This window comes from Phyllobates terribilis, unplaced genomic scaffold (assembly GCF_046119375.1).
Source record: "Phyllobates terribilis strain yellow unplaced genomic scaffold, ASM4611937v1 Scaffold_1__5_contigs__length_1240528914, whole genome shotgun sequence".
Lineage (NCBI taxonomy): Eukaryota > Metazoa > Chordata > Amphibia > Anura > Dendrobatidae > Phyllobates > Phyllobates terribilis.
In genome coordinates, this window is record NW_027362761.1 from 582,197,345 (window position 1) to 582,220,084 (window position 22,740).

General features: G+C 48.4%; 1 protein-coding gene across 1 annotated transcript in view; it reads right to left on the reverse strand.

Moving 5' to 3' along the window:
• AGXT2 (alanine--glyoxylate aminotransferase 2) overlaps positions 1-22,469 on the reverse strand; it is a 41,282-nt gene extending 18,813 nt beyond the window's left edge. Inside the window, exons 1-6 of the mRNA XM_073655105.1 lie at positions 22,345-22,469; positions 7,693-7,763; positions 5,999-6,183; positions 3,791-3,914; positions 2,215-2,309; positions 1,942-2,035 (exon numbers count right to left, since the gene is read on the reverse strand). Coding sequence (XP_073511206.1) covers positions 1,942-2,035; positions 2,215-2,309; positions 3,791-3,914; positions 5,999-6,183; positions 7,693-7,763; positions 22,345-22,402 — 627 coding nt within the window. The 5' untranslated portion in view covers positions 22,403-22,469. The remainder of the gene's footprint in view (positions 1-1,941; positions 2,036-2,214; positions 2,310-3,790; positions 3,915-5,998; positions 6,184-7,692; positions 7,764-22,344) is intronic.
• Between the last annotated feature and the right edge of the window lie 271 nt (positions 22,470-22,740).

Consider the following 22,740-nt stretch of genomic DNA (forward strand, 5'->3'; position numbering starts at 1 on the left):
TGGAATCCATGCGTCCCTCAACTTTAACAAGATTCCCGGTGCCGGCATTGGCCACACAGCCTCAAAGCATGATGGAACCTCCACCAAATTTTACTGTGGGTAGCAAGTGTTTTTCTTGGAATGCTGTGTTTTTTTGCCGCCATGCATAACGCCTTTTTGTATGACCAAACAACTCAATCTTGGTTTCTCAGTCCGCAGGACCTTCTTCCAAAAAGAAATTGGCTTCTCCAAATGTGCTTTTGCATACCTCAGCCGACTCTGTTTGTGGCGTGCTTGCAGAAACGGCTTCTTTCGCATCACTCTCCCATACAGCTTCTCTTTGTGCAAAGTGCGTTGTATAGTTGACCGATGCACATTGACACCATCTGCAGCAAGTTGATGCTGCAGCTCTCTGGAGGTGGTCTGAGGATTGTCCTTGACTGATCTCACCATTCTTCTTCTCTGCCTTTCTGATGTTTTTCTTGGCCTGCCACTTCTGGCCTTAACAAGAACTGTCCCTGTGTTCTTCCATTTCCTTACTATGTTCCTCACAGTGGAAACTGACAGGTTAAATCTCTGAGACAGCTTTTTGTATACTTCCCCTGAACAACTATGTTGAATAATCTTTGTTTTCAGATCATTTCACAGTTGTTTTGAGGAGCCCATGATGCCACTCTTCAGAGGAGATTCAAACAGGAGAACAACTTGCAAGTGGCCACTTTAAGTAGCTTTTCTCATGATTGCATACACCTGGCTATGAAGTTCAAAGCTCAATGAGGTTACAAAACCAAAAAAAGTGCTTTAGTAAGTCAGTAAAAAGTAGGTAGGAGTATTTAAAACAAGAAAATGATAAGGGTGCCCATACTTATGCACCTGTCAAATTTTGTTTGAATGCAGATTGCACATTTTCTGTTAGTACAATAAATCTCATTTCAAGGCAGAAACATTACTGTGTCCAACAGTTATTACATATATCAAACTGAAATAGCTGTTGCAAAAACACCAATTTTTATAAAACATTAAGCTTAAGATTAATAGGGGTGCCCAAACTTTTTCATATAACTGTATATATATATATATATATATATATATATTTTAATGTCTGTAAAGCGCTGTGGAATTAATGGCGCTATATAAATGAGTAATATATATATATGTATAGTATATATATAATAAGCCATTTTGAATGCTTTTAGCTCTTTACTGGTATGTCCTATGTCAGGTGCGGGTATATGTATCGGGCTCAGGAGCTGTGTTATACAGCCGACACCTGGCACTGACAGCAGTGATCAGAGTTAGCTCCGATCACTGCTGATTTACCAGGAATAGGTTCCGATACTCTGAATTTTTTTTCCTAATTTTTCAGTACATTAATGGTAAAATCAATGGCGTCAATTCAAAACTACAGCTCGTCCTGCCAAAAAACAAGCCCTCATATGGCGATATGGAGGAAGATATAAATAATAGCTATGGCTCTTGGAAGTGGGATAGGAAATATGAAAATGAAAAATTGAAAATTGGCATCAGAGTCAAGATGTGAAAATTGATGATATATCAGTGGAGATCCATCTCGAGCCTGTGATCATCTGATTGACAGAGATCAAGTGCTGTGGTCTCCTGACACAGCGCCATACAGTTAATAGTGGCTGTGTCAGGTATTGCAGCTCAGTACCATTCACTTATTTCCAGAATTGAAAGTGATCTCCTATCAGTAGCCTAGTCTCATGAACGTCATGGACCCAATGATGGCGGGACTATTTACTTTGCTAATTTTTAATTTTTTGGGGCCCCTTTTTGGGCATTTTGGCTCCTGAGCAAAAGGGATTGTTCCAAAATCTTGGTAAATATGTGTATATACGTTTAAGGTCTCCACCTGGCAAGGGGCAATTTATAGATCGGCTTTATTGGTTATGGTTGTTGTAAAAATGTGAAATCTCAGCTTAGAAGGCAGATTTACTTTACCGTATGACACCCAAAGCCGTGGGCCACGCCTGGTTTATAGGCCGAAACAGATGTCACCCCCAGGGTATAAGGACTGGCGCCGTGGTATCCGCTTCTGTGGAATGATAAGACATGATACCTAACCAGGGACACCTTCATTACAGGGTCACTGCATGGAAATCCCACCATCCCTATTGTAAGCAAGAAGGGGGTTGTCTGGGATCGGGGATCATCGGGGATCCTACTCCGCTGTAACTCCGGGGAGCGCTGCTCCGGACCATGTTTATAACTTACCTTAAACTGATTAAATCATAGTTGCCGGTGTACAATCTGGCCATATGCAATGCGAGGTCATTCGCCTCTGACCCACTGTTAGTGAGATAGAGAGCCTGCAAGAAGAAAAATGCATCGTATGATAATATCCATCCATTCATCCATCTATCATCTTCCATCTATGCATCATCCATCCTCCCATTAATCATCCATCCAGCCATCCATTATCCATCTATTCATTCATCCATCCATCATCAATCATCCATCCACCCATCCATCCATTATCCATCTACTAATCATCTATCCATCATCCATCTATTAGTCATCCATCTATCATCCACCGATCCATCACCCATCCATCATCCATTCAATACCTCCACTCATCAACCATCCATTCATCCATCCATCTATCATCCAGCCATCCATCCACCCATCCACCCACCCACCCATTAATCATCCATTCACCCATCCATCATCAATCATCCATCCATCATCCACCCACCCATCCGTCATCAATTCATTAAACATCCATCACCCATCCATCCATCATCCATCCATCTATCCTTCAATCATCCATCCAGCCATCCACCCATCATCCATCCACCCACCATCCATCCATCATCCATCCACCCACCATCCATCCATCATCCATCCATCTATCATCCGTCCACCCACCATCCATCCATCATCCATCCACCCACCATCCATCATCCGTCCATCCATAATCCACCCACCATCCATCATCCATCCACCCACCATCCATCCACCCACCATCCATCCATCATCCGTCCACCCATCATCCGTCCACCCACCATCCATCCATCATCCGTCCACCCACCATCCATCCATCATCTGTCCACCCACCATCCATCCATCATCCGTCCACCCACCATCCGTCCACCCACCATCCATCCATCATCCGTCCACCCACCATCCATCCATCATCCGTCCACCCACTATCCATCCATTATCTGTCCACCCACCATCCATCCATAATCTGTCCACCCACCATCCATCCATCATCCGTCCATCCACCCACCATCCATCCATCATCCGTCCACCCACCATCCATCATCTATCCACCCAACATCCTTCCACCCAACATCCATCCACCCACCATCCATCCATCATCGGTCCAACCACCATCCATCATCTGTCCACCCACCATCCACCCTCCATCCATCATCCGTCCACCCACCATCCATCCATCATCCGTCCACCCACCATCCATCATCCATCCACCCACCATCCGTCCACCCACCATCCATCCATCATCCGTCCACCCACCATCCATCATCTATCCACCCAACATCCTTCCACCCAACATCCATCCACCCACCATCCATCCATCATCGGTCCAACCACCATCCATCATCTGTCCACCCACCATCCACCATCCATCCATCATCCGTCCACCCACCATCCATCCATCATCCGTCCACCCACCATCCATCATCCATCCACCCACCATCCGTCCACCCACCATCCATCCATCATCCGTCCACCCACCATCCATCCATCATCCGTCCATCCATCCATGTTGTCTATGACCTTCTGTAGCATATGTGGCCAGCGGTGATCAGGCAGAGCCTGGTACCTTCAGCTTCCCGGGCAGCCGGCTGCTCAGTTTCTCTGCATATTCATAGAGTGGAGAATGGTAATAGATGTTGGTCGTGTGCCAGAGACGGTCGAGCTGCTTCTTCGCTGCGCCGGTCACCTTCCTGCATGGAGACAAATATAAAGCGTGGCATCAGTGACATACATAAACAAGAGGGGGCCACGTTATGGTGCCAGCTTTTGCAAGGGTGGAAAGTTATTCTCCAATAACTCCGTTCACGTCTCTGTATCTGTGGAAGTAGTCGTGCGAATGTGCGATATCAGCGTAGACCGTGAACAGCGCGGTGGTCCTGTATGTAGACCGCTCCATTCACGTGGACCCTCTGTTACTAAATATCAGTGTCCTGTGGACAGATGATAAATGCTGCTGGTGGGACATCCCCTTCAATAGGAGGGTGTGTAGCTACAAAGTAAATCTTTTACTCCGGAGGACCCAACATAGCAGCTTATTGATTACAGTCAGAGCCATGTAATGCTTCATTTTCCCTGTGGGGGTGCTGTGGAGAAACTGATCATAGGTGGCGAATGGCGATATACAGTTAAAACCAGAAGTTTCCATCCACTATATAAAGACACATCTGCAGGTTTTTCTCAGTATCTGACATGAAATCAGAATAAACCTTTCCCGTTTTAGGTCAATTAGGATTAGCATCATTTTTAATATTTGCCAAATGCCAGAATAATGAGAGAGAGTATGTTTTAAGGCATTTTTATTACTTACTGCAAAGTCAAAAGTTTCCATCCATTTCGTTAGTATTTGGTACCATTGCCCTTAAACCGAATGACTTTGGTGAAACGTTTGGGATCTCCTTCCACAAGCTTCTCACAATAGTTGGTCGGAATTTGGGCCGATTCCTCCTGACAAAACTGGTGTAACTGATCCAGGTTTGTAGGTCGTCTTGCTCGCAGCCTCTTTAGCTTTGACCATAAATTTTCAATAGGACTGAGATCAGGGCTTTGTGATGACTCCAAAACACTGATTTTGCTATCCTTAAGCCACTTTGTTACCATTTTGGCAGTATGCTTCGTGTCATTGTCCATTTGGAAGACCCATTTCCCCCCAAGCTTTAACTTCCTGGCTGATGTCTTGAGATGTTGCTTTAGTATTGCCACATAATCTTCTTTTCTCATGATGCCATCTATTTTGTGAAGTGCACCAGTCCCTCCTGCAGCAAAACAACCCCACAACATGATGCTGCCACCCCCATATTTCACAGTTGGGATGGTGTTCTTAGGCTTCCAAGTTTCTCCCCTTTTTCCTCCAAATGAAACGATGGTCATTATGCCCAAGAAGTTAAATTTTAGTTTCATCAGACCACAGGACAAGTCTCCAAAAAATTAAGGTCTTTGTTCCTGTGTGCATTTGCAAACATTAATCTGGCTTTTTTATGTTTCTTTTGGAGTAATGGCTTCTTCCTGGCAGAGTGGCCTTTCAGCCCATGTTGATACAGTACTCGTTTCACTGTGGATATTGACACAATCTTACCAGCTTCTGCCAACATCTTCACAAGGTTTTTTGCTTTTGTCCTTGGGTTGATATGCACATGTCGGACCAAAGCACGTTCATCTCTGGGACACAGAACCCGTCTCCTTCCTGAGCGGTATGATGGCTGGACATTCCCATCTTGTTTGTACTTGCGTATAATTGTTTGTACAGATGAACAAGGCACCTTCAGGTATCTTGAAATTGTACCCAAAGATGAGCCAGACTTGTGCAAGTTCACATTTCTCTTCCTTGGCTGATTTCTTTAGACTTTCCCATGATGCTACACAAAGAAGCAGTGTGTTTCAGGTGTGCATTAAAATACATCCACGTGTGTGTCTCTAATAAACTCAGATGTTGCCAAAAAACCTATCAGAAGCTTCCAAACACATGACATCATCATATGGGCAGCCAAGAATGGTTTAAAGGCATAGTAATCTTAGTGTATGTAAACTTTTAACTTTGCAGTAAGTAATAAAAATGCCTTAAAACATTCTCTCTCTCTCATTATTTTGGCATTTGGCAAATATTAAAAACTATGATAATCCTAATTGACCTAAAACGGGAAAGGTTTATTCTGATTTCATGTCGGATATTGAGAAAAACATCATATGTGTCCATTTATATAGTGTATGGAAACTTCTGGTTTCAACTGTAAATGCCCTGAAGTATGTACAGTATATGGGAAAGTTGCAGGATACGTACGGGTGACAGTGTCCGACACTGACAGTCACAATTCCTCCAAATAGATCGAGGTAGCGCCGTCCCTCGTGATCGAACAACCACTGCATGTGTCCTTGGTGCAGCAGGAGGGGCTTCTCGTAGTACGTCATGTGCAATGCGGACAGATTCTTCTTGCGGACCTCCGCCACGTGTTCATAGGAAAGAGACTGGGGAGCGAAGGCCACGATACGTTGAATATGGATACAGTGTATTATTCTCACTACATCTTCATATCCATGAGTTATATTGGAGGATGTGTCCATGTATCAGGCCGGGCGCTACATTGTTATATGTCGGCCTACTAATAGGACTGTTGCCCAACCTACAGTGTCTGAATCACAATTAAAGCATATGGCCCCTTAGCTACATCCCTAGACAAGCACAGACCTCACAACAGACGCCTAAAGTAATACAGACCCAGAACAGAACCCCCTGAAAACAGAACCTAAACCTAAACTCTATCCCCTAAATAAATAGAGACCACAAATTAGACATCCTAATAAATACAGACCCAGATCTATATTCACTACTAAATCCAGACCCCAGACAAGACCTTCTAAATAACAACTCCAAACCAGACCTCATAAATTAATAATAATCCCAAATACAGATACAGACCCTAAACGAATACAGACCCCAAATCAGAACCCCTAATAATTACAGACTCAGAACCATATTCACTAATAAATCCAGACCCCAGACAGTACCTTCTAAATAACAACTCCAAACCAGACTTCATAAATTAATAATAATCCCAAATACAGATACAGACCCTAAACAAATACAGACCCAAAATCAGAACCCCTAATAATTACAGACCCAGAACCATATTCACTAATAAATCCAGACCCCAGACAGGACCTTCTAAATAACCACCCCAAACCAGACCTCATAAAATCATATGGATCCAAAATAATGATACAGACTTTAAACAAATACAGACCCCAAATCAGAACCCCTAATAATTACAGACCCAGAACCTTATTCACTAATAAATCCAGACCCCAGACCATAACTCCTAAATAACAACCTCCAAACCAGACCTCATAAATTAATATACTGTAGATTTCAAATACAGATACAGACCCTAAACAATTTCAGACCCCAAATCAGAACCTCTAATAATTATAGACCTAGACCCATATCCACTAATAAATCCAGACCCCATACCATATCTCCTAAATAACAACCCCTAACCAGACCTCATAAAATCATATGGATCCAAAATACTGATACAGACCCTAAACAAATACAGACCCCAAAGCAGGCCGTAAACCAATACAGACCCTAAACTAATACAGACCCTTAAATCTGACCCTAAGTTAACTAAGTACCCTATATTATTTTCATGCACTATTGCTCTTTATTTATTTATTGCAGGATATTTGCATATTATGTTTCTGTCTTTGGACCCCTTAAACTAATACAAATCTGACACCAGACCCCCTAAATAAATACAGACCCCGCACCAGACCTCCTAAATAACAAACCCAAACCAGACCCCCTAAACTAATACATACACCCAAACCAGACCTGCTGAAGAAACACAGACCCAGACCAGAACCCCTAAATAAATGCAGACCCTAAATAAGACCTTAAGCTAATACAGACCCCAAACCAGACCCCTAAATAATAACCCCAACCTGCTAAAAATATCTTGTAGGTAAGAGCCTTACCTCATATTTCTCAGGCACAAAGTCACAGGGCGGCATCCTGGGCTCATTGCCGGATAAACATCTGCAATACACTAATAGATAGTATCATCAATATCTGTGTATGAATAAACATCATTATAAAAATAACGGTAATAATAATCGTTATACAATTCCATTCATGGATTATACAGCGACACATCACTATATAACAATGGGGGGTTTGCACTTGTCGTTCCTCATGGGATATTCTCTATAGTAGAAAGAGTGCAGAATGCAGCTACAAAGAGCGTCTATTACTCCAGAAGAACCAGGGTGGACAGAAGCAATTTTCCAGTTTACTACTTTCATGGGGACAGAGGAGTCTGGAGAGTATCAAAATGTCAGAAAGAGACAGAGAAGTCTGGAGATAACAAAAGGTTCTGGAGGAGGACAAAGGAGTCTGGAGGGGAAAAGAGGAGTCTAGACGGGACAGAGGTGTCTTGGTTTCTAGGAGGACAGAGGAGTCTGTAGGCGACCAAAGTGTTTGGAAGAGAAAGAAGGTGTGTAGAGAGGACAGAGGATTCTGGGGGAGGACAGAGGAGTCTAGAAAGGACAGAGGATTCTGCAGGAGGACAGAGGAATCTAGAAAGGAAAGAGGAGTCTAGAAAGGACAGAGGATTCTGAAGGAGGACAGAGGAGTCTGGAGGGGACAGAGGAATCTAGAAAGGACAGAAGATTCTGGAGGAGGACAGGGTAGTCTAAAAATGACAGGGGATTCCTGATGGGATAGAGGAGTCTAGAAAGGACAGAAGATTCTGGAGAATGATAGAGGATTCTGGAGAATGACAGAGGAGGAGAGAGAGAGAGAGGACAGAGGAGTCTAGAAAGTACAGAGAAGTCTGGCGAATGACAGAGAAGTCAAAAGGGAGAGAGGACAGAGGATTCTGGAGGAGGACAGAGGAGTATAGAAAGTATAGAGGAGTCTGGAGAATGACAGAGAAGTCAAAAGGGAGAGAGGACAGAGGATTCTGGAGGAGGACAGAGGAGTCTAGAAAGAGAGATGATAGAGGATTCTGGAGGAGGACAGAGGAGTCTAGAAAGAGAGATGATAGAGGATTCTGGAGGAGGACAGAGGAGTCAAAAAAGAGAGATGATAGAGGATTGTGAAGGAGGACAGAGGAGTCTAGAAAGGACAGAGGATTCTGCAGGAGGACAGAGGAATCTAGAAAGGAAAGAGGAGTCTAGAAAGGACAGAGGATTCTGAAGGAGGACAGAGGAGTCTGGAGGGGACAGAGGAATCTAGAAAGGACAGAAGATTCTGGAGGAGGACAGGGTAGTCTAAAAATGACAGGGGATTCCTGATGGGATAGAGGAGTCTAGAAAGGACAGAAGATTCTGGAGAATGATAGAGGATTCTGGAGAATGACAGAGGAGGAGAGAGAGAGAGAGGACAGAGGAGTCTAGAAAGTACAGAGAAGTCTGGAGAATGACAGAGAAGTCAAAAGGGAGAGAGGACAGAGGATTCTGGAGGAGGACAGAGGAGTCTAGAAAGAGAGATGATAGAGGATTCTGGAGGAGGACAGAGGAGTCTAGAAAGAGAGATGATAGAGGATTCTGGAGGAGGACAGAGGAGTCAAAAAAGAGAGATGATAGAGGATTGTGAAGGAGGACAGAGGAGTCTAGAAAGGACAGAGGATTCTGAAGGAGGACAGAGGAGTCTGGAGGGGACAGTGGAATCTAGAAAGGACAGAGGATTCTGAAGGAGGACAGACGAGTCTGGAGGGGACAGAGGAATCTAGAAAGGACAGAGGATTCTGAAGGACGACAGACGAGTCTGGAGGGGATAGAGGAATCTAGAAAGGACACAGGATTCTGGAGAATGACAGGAGTTAAGAGAGAGAGGACAGAAGATTCTGGAGGAGGACAGAGTAGTCTAAAAATGACAGAGGATTCCTGATGGGATAGAGGAGTCTAGAAAGGACAGAAGATTCTGGAGAATAATAGAGGATTCTGGAGAATGACAGAGGAGGAGAGAGAGAGAGAGGACAGAGGATTCTGGAGGAGGACAAAGGCGTGTCAACAGGACAGAGGTGTTTGACGGATAGCAGAAGTATCTGGAAGAGACAGAGGAATCTGAAGGAGAAAGAGGTGTCTGGAGTGGAAGAGTAGTCTACAGCGTGACAGAGAAGATTGGAGAAGACAGGGGAGTCTGCTGGCGATCAGAAGTGTGTGGGAGGTCAGGAGTCTGGAGGAGACAGAGGGGTCTGTAGTGAACTGAGATGTTTTAACCATCAGAGGAGTCTGGAGGATACATAGATGGAGTGGACAGAGGTGTCTGGAGGAGACAAAGATTTCCGAAGGGGATGGAGGCATTTAGAGCAGGACAGAGGAGTCTGAGTGACAGAAGTCCTGAGAGGACATAGGATTCTGGAAGGGTGGAGCGGACTCTGTCCACCCTCTTGCCAAAGAGGCAGATACCATTATGTTGGGATTGTTGCCCTGATGATTTTGCACTATTCTTCTGCACTGTATGGTTCTATATGACGGAGGAAGATCATGAGATTTGGGTTTCCTTCCTTCACATGGAAGTCTGGTGGAGGAGGACAGAGAAGTCTGGAGGAGGACAGAGGGGTCTTGAGGAAGTTAGAGAAGTCTAAAGGACAGAGGACAGAGGTATCCAATGGAGAATCCGTACCACAGTCCTTATCTACCCTGTGCACTTTGTAATACTGGGGTCTCGCTGTTTTTAGCAGGGGGAGTTTTTGTCGTCCTCCAGGCCCGGTCCCCTGGCTGCAGCTTATACTACCTCAAACTTATAACCTTGTTCCACACTGCAGCCCCATTGAGTTAAAATACAAATTCAGCTCTTCTACACCCGCACGCTATGTTTTTCTTGGTATTTAATGGTTGAGATGTCCAGGGTCATAATCTCAGCTCACTCCTGTAAACCTTTCACAAACACTGTACATGTTAATAAGTAAGCTGAGTCCCTGGAGAATGCAGGAGTTGGAGAACTGCGAATCCATAATGGTGGGGGCACAGATGTGGGCAGCTCCTGGGGGGCACCATTACTGTATGCACAAAGTATGGCTTTACAAAAAAAAATATATATATATATATTCTATTTTAATGCTTCTCTCTTGGTCATAATACTCAGTTTATTCCTGACTGACTATTATTTTACTGAAAACAAGGGAATCCCACGGACATGGACATGGACATGGCACTGTGCAATGATTAGGTAGGTGGTACATGCTACCATCACTCTGCCTCCGCCAGATTGTCTTCTTCCCATAGTGCGTCCTGGTGCCACCTCTTCTCCAGGTGACTGACGCACTCGGCATAAAACGGGATTCATCAGACTAGGAACCTTCTTCCATTGCTCCGTTGACCAGTTCTGATGCTCACATTCCAGTAGGCACATTCGGCGATGGACAGGAGCCATAATGGGCACCTGACCGTTCTTTACATCATAGGTGAACTTATTATATGGAATTCGACTAGCCAGGCTTCATATTAATGGCTGCCGACTAAGATGTTGCATTGGGTAGGGGGAATCAGACATGGTTGCCCCTTGTGTCCCCTGCTCTTCTCACCCACCATTGAACCACTGGTGGTCATCATTAGATTACTCTGGAATAGAGAGGAAAAAAGTTGCCCTTTATGTGGATGACTTGTGATTAATTGGACCAAATGTGTTTTGTTACCAATGAACAGTAGAGATAGTCCTGAAATATATGCCAGATCGGGCGTTCATGTAGTCTGAGCCAAGATACCTTGGTGTAATTATTTTAGCTTTAGTTGAATGAATTCGAGAGATTGAACCTAACTCCCCTGGTGGATAAATTTACACAGAAGATGGCGTTATGGTCCAAGCTACCATTATCCGTACTGGGCAAGTCCAATTTAATTAAAATTATACGGATAGAACAATTATTTTATCTGCGTGAGTGACATGCTAGTGGGAGACGACTATTAGGCCATGCAAGTCTCCTTATTGGAGCATTGCATGGCCCTTAAGTCTCCTTACACTGGCACCTCAGGCATGTTACTCTCCACAAGGAGAGATATTAGCCCTAAGACCCCAGTCAGAAGCCTCTCATATAGTTCAAATCATATCTCTTGCTTTGCACTGAGAAGGGACAATACCCTGAAACATGTGTCTGGTTTGGGTTTTATCCAAAGTCATGTGGCAAGGCTTCTTAAAGGATCGATATTGAGCTTTAGAACTGCTACTTCCAATACGTGACACTAGAGTTCAAGCCCTCGCTGAAGGGGCAGTTCATGTATGTGACGCGCCCCTGGGCCTGTGTCGCGCTGCGTTGCGCACGCGGGAGCTTACCCGGAGCCGGATCTCTTGAGGGTTGTAGTCTCGTGGCGGTGACCCGGTCCGTGCCCAGGGAGTCAAACTGAGCGGCGATGTAACAGCGGTAGATGCAGGACGACTACGCCACCCGTTGAATGCAGCTATGGAGCTGCCGCTGCAGGACAGTCCGCTGAGGCCGGTGGATGGATGGTGCAGCGTAGATGGTATAACCCCCAACGGGAGGGGTATGGCCTCAGGGCAGCAGATGTGGATGATGGGGGTAGCAGGAACCACTCAGAGACGGTGCGGTGTAATTCAGGGTCTTTACTGGTAACAACGATAGACCCTCCCGGAGTACTTGCTAGTGAACGGGGCCTGGTCAGTCCTTGAGCAGATGGGATCTCCCCTGGCCAGGCGGAGTTGTAGGCCTCCCAAACTGACTGTACTCTTCTGGCTACCTTGCTAGAAGCGGATATAAGTAGCCCACGTCCCTGAGTGTACCGTGTGGTGCTCACCCGTATGGCCGGTGACTCGGGGCCTTCTAATGGCTTCCGCTCCACGATGGCGGTGCTGGTCCCACGCGTGTGACCGTGCCTTCGGGTTTCTGGGCCTGAGGACCTGAAATCCCCTGCCGGTCGGCTTCTGCTGCTGGGTAAGAGTTAGTCCCCACAGCCTCGGACGCCGGGTCCGGTAAGAAAGCTTCTCAGTCAGGGCGAGCTCTGCAGCTGCCAGCCCCTGACTCGTAGTAGTTTTGCTCCACTGAGCTTCTGCTGTTTTCTCCTATGCTGCTTCTCTGTCTCTACTCTCCTTGACTGACTAACCCTGCCTCAGCCCAGGGTTTATACAGGGGAAGTTCTTCCCCTCCCAAGACTGGGCAGGAGGTGTGGCATGCACAGGATCCCTGACCAAAGGACCTCCCACCTGCTCTCAGACATAACATTACATTACTGTGGAAAACCAGACCCCTGGGGTGCCACATTCCCCCCTAGTGAAATTTAGTACTCCGGGACTAAACATATTTTAGAAAAACATAACAAGATATAACAATAACAATACAATAAAGAAACACATAAAGGTGGTCACGGCATGTCCGTAACCGGGTGCAGTCTTTGAAGAAAGCAAGTTGTCCATTTCACCAAAACAGGGAGACGTAACCAGGTAGGGGTCTGTCCTACCCCGAGTCCTTAACAGTCTCTAGTCCATCCTGGGTTACGCTCCAACTATGTACAAGGATTCCCGGTAAATCCACCAAGGATTCCTAAAAATAACTGGAAACACAAAATTATACACAAGCAACAATACACAGATAAACATAAATAAAACAATTTATACACTTCAAATCCTCCAGCGTGCGGGTAACTGGCCCCTAGTGGCCCTAGTGGACCTACGGAGCTGACTGTCTGGCCCTGAACTACAGGGTGTAGGAGCTGTCAAGGGTAAACTTGGCAGCTGTCTACCGGCTCTTTGTCTCACTAGGGGTACGGCAGGCTCACTATAAGCAGAGGGTTGATCCTCCTGTTCTGCTTGTGTGGAGTCTTCTGCCTCCTGGACCGGCTGCTCTTCCAGCTCTACCTGTTGCTCCGTAGGTGCTTGGGATGCTGGTTGGAGGAAGGTGAGTACGGGTACCACAACTGCACCATTGACTTGAGTCCAAGACCGAGGGAAGTCCCCGAGCACAGTACTAACCATATCTTCCCTTTCCTCTACGGGTCGATGGTCTTCTTGTTCCTCTTCAGGGTTCCTCAGTTGTTCGGGACACTTCTTCAGGTGGTCCCGGGATACAATGGCTGTAGTTTCCCCTCCGTCTTTACTGATGGTACAAACCTTCGGGTTCTCGTGGCTTGAGGGCAGTACGGTGTACGGGTCCTTCTCCCACTGGTCGTCCAACTTGTGGAGCCGTCTCTTCCTCTTCAAGACCTGCTCTCCGGGTACCAGGGGAACAGCGGGAGCATACTGGTTGTAAGTTTTCTCTTGTCTTTCCCTAGCCTGACAGAGACTTCGCTCCACGCTCTCCTGTACTCTCCGGTACTGCTGCTGCCTCTCTGTGTCCCAGTCTGCTTCTGGTGAAGTGTCCTCGGGTGTCAGGACTCCCATTTCCAGGTCAACAGGTAACTTACCAGGTCTTGCCCTCATTAGGTAAGCCGGGGTACAGTTGGTGGAACCTACCGGGATGTGGTTGTATAGGTCCACCAGATCGGGCAGCTTCTCAGGCCACAGACTGCGTTCTTCCAGGGGCAACGTTTTCAGAAGATCCATTACCACCTGGTTCATTTTCTCACAAAGTCCATTAGTTTGCGGATGATAGGGTGTCGTCCTTATCTTCCGGCAGCCATACAGAGTGCAGAATTCTTGCCTACCCAGTGGAATCGCTCGCGCAGCAGGAACTCCAGCTTCTTCCACCCGAAGTGTCCAGCTCCGTCGTGGTATGCCTCCATCACCATGGCTGCGTCTCTTCGTGGCACCACTACTTGCCAGAGTAGTTCATGCGTCCGGGAGTTAACCATTCTGCGGCACAACTTCCCCTTGTAAAGGAACAGTCGACTCCTCTCCGCCCATAGTTGTTTGGCTTCCTCCGGAGCGTCTGGTTCAAGGCAAGCCTCCGGGCGAGTCAGCATCTCCTTCACCAGTCGGACGGCAGGGTCGCTGTCTTGCGTTTCCGCCCAGTTGTAGTGAGGTAAGGGGTTCAACGTAGCAGCCTGCTTACTCCTTACCCGGTGGGAGTACTGGATAGTCCCATGACGGTGGAACGCAGGGAGTTCAACTTCTTCCAGTCCCTCCGGATCTTCTCCTTCGTCCGGCAGGTTGGGCATCCTGGACAGGGCGTCCGCGTTGGTATTGGAGCGTCCGGCCCGGTATTTGATTGTGAACTCGTAGTTGGACAGACGGGCCATCCACCTCTGCTCCAGGGCACCGAGTCTTGCCGTGTCCAGGTGTGTCAACGGGTTGTTATCCGTGTACACGGTGAACCGGGAAGAAGCGAGGTAATGCTTAAAGCGCTCGGTGACTGCCCATACTACGGCCAGGAACTCTAGCTTAAATGAGCTGTAATTCTCGGGATTCCTTTCGGTGGGTCGCAGCTTTCGGCTGGCGTAGGCGATTACTCGTTCCTTCCCCTGCTGGATCTGGGACAGTACGGCTCCTAGCCCGATGTTACTGGCGTCGGTGTAGAGGATAAAGGGCTGGCTATAATCCGGGTACGCCAGGATTTCGTCCCCCGTGAGGGCCATCTTCAGCTGGCGGAAGGACTCTTCTTCCAGCTCCTCCCATTTGAAGGGCGGCTTCTGGTTCTTGGCCTTCCGGGACTGGCCTATCAGGAGGTCCTGCATAGGTGCTGCCTTTTTGGTGAAACCGGGAATAAACCTTCGGTAGTAGCCTACCAACCCGAGGAACTGCCGCACTTCTTTTACGCTGGAGGGGCTTGGCCATTCCTTAATTGCGGTGATCTTATCAGGGTCGGGAGCCACTCCGTCAGCGCTCACCACGTGTCCCAGGTACTGCACCTTTGGCTTCAGGAGGTGACACTTGGAGGGTTTCACCTTTAGGCCGTAACTCGCCAGAGCTTCGAACACTTCCGCCAGGTGTTTCAGGTGGTCCTCATACGTCTTGGAATATACGATGACATCGTCCAGGTACAACAGGACCGTCTCGAAGTTTCTGTGGCCCAGACAACACTCCATTAGTCGTTGGAAGGTTCCTGGTGCGTTGCAGAGTCCGAACGGCATGCAGGTGAACTCGCTAAGTCCCATCGGGGTGGTGAATGTGGTCTTCTCCCGGTCCGCCTCTGCTACAGGAACCTGCCAGTACCCGCTAGTGAGATCCAAGGTAGAGAAGAAGTTAGCAGATCTTAAAGCAGCCAATGACTCCTCTATCCTTGGTAAGGGGTACGCATCCTTGTGTGTGATACGGTTGATTTTCCGGTAATCTACACACATCCTCATGGTGTTGTCTTTTTTTCTGACTAAGACTAGTGGAGCTGCCCAGGGGCTACAGCTATCCCTGATCACCCCAGCCTCCTTCATGTCTCTAAGCATCCCCTTGGCATGTTGATAGTGTGCAGGGGGTACGGGTCGATACCTCTCTTTTATGGGAGGATGGTCTCCCGTAGGGATGTGGTGTTCTACCCCCTTGACTCGCCCGAAGTCTAACGAGTGTTTACTAAACACTCTCTCGTACTCTTGAACCACCCGATAGACTCCCTGTTTCTGATGTGAGGGAGTGGAGTCAGTACCCAAATGTAGTTGCTGACACCAGTCCTCCTTTGTTTTCTTAGAGCCATTACCTTCCTCCGGGTGAGATGGAGGCAAGGGTTCCACAGATTGTATAGCATTTTGGTTAATGGTATATAATTTGGCTAGCGTGGCATACCGGGGCAGGTACACTTCCCTCTTCCCGATATTGATTATGCGAACGGGCACCCTCCCATGGCGTACATTAACCACCCCCCGTGCTGTCAAGATGGTGGGCCTACTGTCTGAGTAAACTGGTTCTACCATTGCCTGGTAATCTCTACCTCTCAGACCAATAGCTGCCCGGCACCAAATCATCATTTCACTTTTTGGGGGCATGGCAATAGGAAAAGGGTCACACATTCTTACGCTACCAATCTCACCGCCGGAGAGTTCCACCTGTTGCCGTCGCATCAGTGCCCGGATCTCTTTCTGGAGCACCCGCTGCTCGCCGGAGCTGGCGTTCTTGGCAACCTGCTGTAAAAGGAAAATCACCTCTGCAAGACAATTTTCAATTACATTAGTTCCTAGAGTTATTTTTGGGTGACTCTCATGTTTGTCAATATCTACAATGATCAGTCCCTGTGCTGCCAGTTCGACTCTACCGATTTTGATGGTCACCTCTTTAAATCCGATCTGTGGCACGGGCTGGCCATTGCTGGCGATGATACTCAAGTCGTCGTCAGGGTAGCGGGTAATATCCGAGTCATTCCAGTACTGCTTAAAGAGCACATACGGGATGGTGGTGACCTGTGACCCGGTGTCCAGTAGGGCACTCATGGGAATGCCATCCAGTACCACAGGCAAGACTGGACGTCCTCCCACATATCTGTCGCGCCAGTTCGATGGGCCTGGTGATCTTTTTCCTGGGGGTTGGCCCTCTACCCCAGGTTGTGCCCGTTTAAAGAACAGTACCTTGCCATATGTCCGGGTTGATTGCAGCGGCGGCAGATGGGTCGTCCGTCTTCGCTGTATCGGTCACTGGGTCTTCCTCTGGCCGGTGGGGTCCTCCTTGGTCGACGCCACGGGATGTCCTCCGGTCCGGATGCCAGCTGGATCTTCCCTGGGGTGGAAACCTGTAAAGACTGCACAGTTCGGGTTAGCGCAGCAACGCTCTTAGCTAGCTCTTGGACCTGATGGTGTAGGTCTGGAGCCGGGTCATTGTCCAAAGCCTGCGCATCAGCTCCCACAGGCCCTGCCGACAAGGGCGCCGCCTCCTGGTGGTAAGTTATAGCTGGGCGCCTGTGGGTCACAACGCCACCCGGTGCCGGTTCTCGGAGCACCCGGATGGCTCTGTCCTTGAACTGTGCAAAGCCCAGATGGGGATCCTGTAAGGCCATCGCCCGCAACTGGGTTCGGTGGGCATTACAATATAGTCCCTCTATAAATTGTTCGGTCAAGAGCCTGTCCTCGTTTCCCACTCCATCAGGGTCGGTCTGCTTAATGGCCCTCAGGGCCTCTTGTAGGTTTAGTGCATAGTCCCTTATACTCTCATGCGCTCGCTGCTTGCACCCGTAGAATCTAAGCTTAATCTCGGCTGAGGTGCGGGTATCAAAGGTGTCCTTCAGCCGGGTTAGTATCCCTGCGACAGTCTTCCTCCCAGGTGGCCAGGATTTTACTTCCCTTTTGGCTGCCCCGGTTAGTTGAGCCACCAGGATGCTCACTTTTTGCTCTTCTGTGAGGGGGTACACCTGGAAGAGGCTATCCAGCTTTTCTCTAAAGTCATGCAGGGTATGTGACTCCCCTGAGTACTGGGGTAGCCAAGCTGCTCCCGGGATATAGGGCATGGTGAAGGGCATAACTGCAGCAGCGGTGGCGCTGGCGGGGGTTGAGGCAATGAAGCTCTCCTCCGCATCCGACATCTTCCTCCCCCCTAGTGGACCGTGGCCTACCTTGCGATGATCCTGTTCCGTAGGCCGCGGCTCCGCAGTAGATCGTCAGGGTTGAGGACCTTCCGTCGCGCTCCGGTGACGTCGGCGTCTGCTGGGCTCCTTCCAGGACCTTACGCAACGTCCGGACGTGAGGCGGGGCTTCAGTTCTCGCGCGCTTTCGGAGTCCACGCCCCTCTTCTTCCCGCGCGGCGTCCTCAAGATGGCGTCCAACGGCGGGAAAACTCCACGGATGGCGGGAAGAAGGCTGAAGATGGCGCCGGATGGCGGGAATCTTCACAGATGGCGGGAAGAAGGCTGAAAATGGCGCCGGACGGCGGGAATCTTCACCGATGGCGGGAAAACTTCACGGATGGTAAGTTTTAAAAGTCTCTTTTTCAGGCACGCAGTACCCGGTGGTTGCGGGCACGAAATCCTGCCGACTACGCCAAAGTTGACGCGCCCCTGGGCCTGTGTCGCGCTGCGTTGCGCACGCGGGAGCTTACCCGGAGCCGGATCTCTTGAGGGTTGTAGTCTCGTGGCGGTGACCCGGTCCGTGCCCAGGGAGTCAAACTGAGCGGCGATGTAACAGCGGTAGATGCAGGACGACTACGCCACCCGTTGAATGCAGCTATGGAGCTGCCGCTGCAGGACAGTCCGCTGAGGCCGGTGGATGGATGGTGCAGCGTAGATGGTATAACCCCCAACGGGAGGGGTATGGCCTCAGGGCAGCAGATGTGGATGATGGGGGTAGCAGGAACCACTCAGAGACGGTGCGGTGTAATTCAGGGTCTTTACTGGTAACAACGATAGACCCTCCCGGAGTACTTGCTAGTGAACGGGGCCTGGTCAGTCCTTGAGCAGATGGGATCTCCCCTGGCCAGGCGGAGTTGTAGGCCTCCCAAACTGACTGTACTCTTCTGGCTACCTTGCTAGAAGCGGATATAAGTAGCCCACGTCCCTGAGTGTACCGTGTGGTGCTCACCCGTATGGCCGGTGACTCGGGGCCTTCTAATGGCTTCCGCTCCACGATGGCGGTGCTGGTCCCACGCGTGTGACCGTGCCTTCGGGTTTCTGGGCCTGAGGACCTGAAATCCCCTGCCGGTCGGCTTCTGCTGCTGGGTAAGAGTTAGTCCCCACAGCCTCGGACTCCGGGTCCGGTAAGAAAGCTTCTCAGTCAGGGCGAGCTCTGCAGCTGCCAGCCCCTGACTCGTAGTAGTTTTGCTCCACTGAGCTTCTGCTGTTTTCTCCTATGCTGCTTCTCTGTCTCTACTCTCCTTGACTGACTAACCCTGCCTCAGCCCAGGGTTTATACAGGGGAAGTTCTTCCCCTCCCAAGACTGGGCAGGAGGTGTGGCATGCACAGGATCCCTGACCAAAGGACCTCCCACCTGCTCTCAGACATAACATTACATTACTGTGGAAAACCAGACCCCTGGGGTGCCACATATGTTCATCATAATTCCCCAATGTGGACCTCACAGCGGTTCGTCCATAAGGTTAATAGCAATTGCTTTGGAGAATGGAACCAGTCCGCATAAGGCTGAGGTTGGAAACTCTTCAGAGAGGAAAAGATGATGGGGAGTTAGCATTACCTTACCCGTATTCATCATTTCTCGCCTCCAAAATCCAGCACTTTAGAAGGTGGTACAATTTGGAGGCAAATCAGTTCAAAGCTTTACTGTTTTGGTCATTGACCCTTCTTTTAATTCATAAAGTTTGATGGAAATCGCGGGATTAGAGGAATTACTCCACTCATATTTTTGTGGGAGACTCCTGGTCTTTCTCTCCCGTATGGTCTGAAGGGTCTTGAGAATTGGAAAAGGTCGGGGAAAATAGCGGCTGCAAGGATGTTATATATGGCCCGTAAACTAATGGCATGACACTGGATTAAGGAAAAAAGCCCGACTAATATGGAAAAATTAATTTTCTGCTGACTTTTTAGATGCATTTATGCCTTCATATGTAATCATCTACAAAATAAATGAAGCCATCACCGTTACCGCTGTTACCTTACGATGGGAAGTGACAATCTCCTATTTATGCTACATGTTACTTATTGATAACAGTGCTCTGCAATCATTCTTCTTTTGGTTTTGGATGTTATCAGAGAGAGTAGACAAAGGGGGGGATATGTTATTGGTTTGTATGTCTTGGAAAATATTATAAATAAGCACAATTTAAAAAAAAAAACACCCAACAATACCTGCCATATACATGGAGCACCCCACAAGAATTGCCATATATTAAAAATGCCCTACAAGACCCGGTGGATACCGGGGACACCCTACAAGACCCGTTGTATACTGAGAACACCCTACAAGAACCGTCGTATACTTATAACACCCCACAACACATTTCATATACCGAGAACATCCCACAAGACCCACCGTATACCAGGGATACTCCACAAGACCTGCAGTGTATTAAAAAAAAAAACACAAAACCCTCCGTATACCGGGAACAACCCTCAAGACCTGCCGTATACCGAGAACACCCCTCAAGACCCTCCGTATACCGGAAACAACCCTCAAGACCTGCCGTATACCGGGAACAACCCACAAGACCTCTGTGTATGGGGAACACCCCACAAGAGCTGCCATATACCGGGAAGACCTGCCGTATACCGGGAACACCCCACAAGACCTGCTATATACCGGAAACACCCCACAAGACCTGACGTATACCAGGAAGACCTGCCGTGTACCGGGAACACTCCACAAGACCTCTGTGTATGGGGAACACCCCACAAGACCTGCCATATACCGGGAAGACCTGCCGTATACCGGGAACACCCCACAAGACCTGCTATATACAGCAAACACCCCACAAGACCTGCCGTATACCAGGATGACCTGCCGTGTACCTCCCGGTACACGGCAGGTCTTCCTGGTATACGGCAGGTCTTGTGGGGTGTTTGCTGTATATAGCAGGTCTTGTGGGGTGTTCCCGGTATACGGCAGGTCTTCCCGGTATATGACACTCCACAAGACCCGCCGTGTACCGGGAACACTCCACAAGACCTGCCGTATACCAGGAACAACTCTCAAGACCTGCCGTATACTGAGAACACCCCACAAGACCTGCCGTGTACCAGGAACACCCCACAAGACCCGCCGTATACCGGGAACACCCCACAAGACCCGCCGTATACCGGAAACAACCCTCAAGACCCGCCGTATACTGGGAACAACCCTCAAGACCTGCCGTATACCGGGAACACCCCACAAGACCTGCCATATACCGTGAACACCCCACAAGACCTGCTGTATGCCAAGAAGACCTGCCATATACCAGGAACACCCCACAAGACTTGCTGTATACCGGGAACAACCCAAAAGACCTGCAGTATACCGTGAACACTCCACAAGACCTGCCGTATACCGGGAACACCCCACAAGACCTGCCGTATATCGGAAACACCCGACAAGACCTGCCGTATACCGGGAACAACCCAAAGGACCTGCTGTATACCGTGAACACCCCACAAGACTTGCCATATAACGTGAACACCCCACAAGACCTGCCATATAACGTGAACACCCCACAAGACCTGCCATATAACGTGAACACCCCAAAAGACCTGCTGTATACTGGGAACACCCCACAAGACCCGCCGTATACCAGGAACACCCCACAAGACCCGCCGTATACCGGGAACACCCCACAAGACCCGCCGTATACCGGGAACACCCCACAAGACCCGCCGTATACCAGGAACACCCCAAAAGACAGTTGAAAATGTTTATTTTGAAGATGCACTGTCCGGTGATGTAAACATCAGTATTTAGTCCTTTTCCCCATTTTTCCTGCTTCCAAATCATCATCTTCAAGAACCGATTATTTAGAATTGGTCCGAGAAGAAAATCCATCAACAGAAAAGAAGAATCACAGATGGACAATGGCAATAAAGTTCTTTCTATGACCTGATCACATAGTGACGCGTTTACTGTATGGTCGAGGAAAAGGAATGAACTTTATTCTCGCCATTCATCTGTGATTCTTCCTGATCCGGGAGTGCGACGTTGGTGATGATTTTTCTTCTTGGACCAATTCTGATCTTGATGTTCTCCCATACCTGCGAGTGAAGACGGAGGGCTGTCCTCTGCACCAAAGGCTAACCTCCTACAGTACACATGTGCTAGCTGGTATCAGCCAACGTATATATGTATGTATCTATCTTTTTTCTAATTTGCAGAACTCTAGAAATGCATGTCTGACATTACTTCTCAGCTCCGGGTGTAGCCGGTGTGTTTACGCCTCATTTACAGATGTTGCCCTCACTGTCGCTTACCTGCGTTGAGGCGGCGTGGAGCAAACAGCTTACAGTAATGTGAAGTTAGGGATCTCATGGTGGCAGCGACCGTTGTGTCAGCAGGCAGAAAGATCTTCACTCTTGAGATTGGGAAAGAGGTGGAGATGGGGGAGGAGAAGACAGATCCCTCCCCACCGTACACAGGGCTCGCTGTCTGACACATCCCTCCCCACCGTACACAGGGCTCGCTGTCTGACACTTTATTTAGGAGAAGCTGTCACACATGGAAGAGGAAATATGTAATTCCTGAGTCAAAATAATCCGTACCAACACTTTATACTGTACAGGATCTACAGGTGCATCTCACTAAATTAGAATATAATCAAAAAGTTAATTCATTTCAGTTCTTCAATACAAAAAGTGATACTCATATAT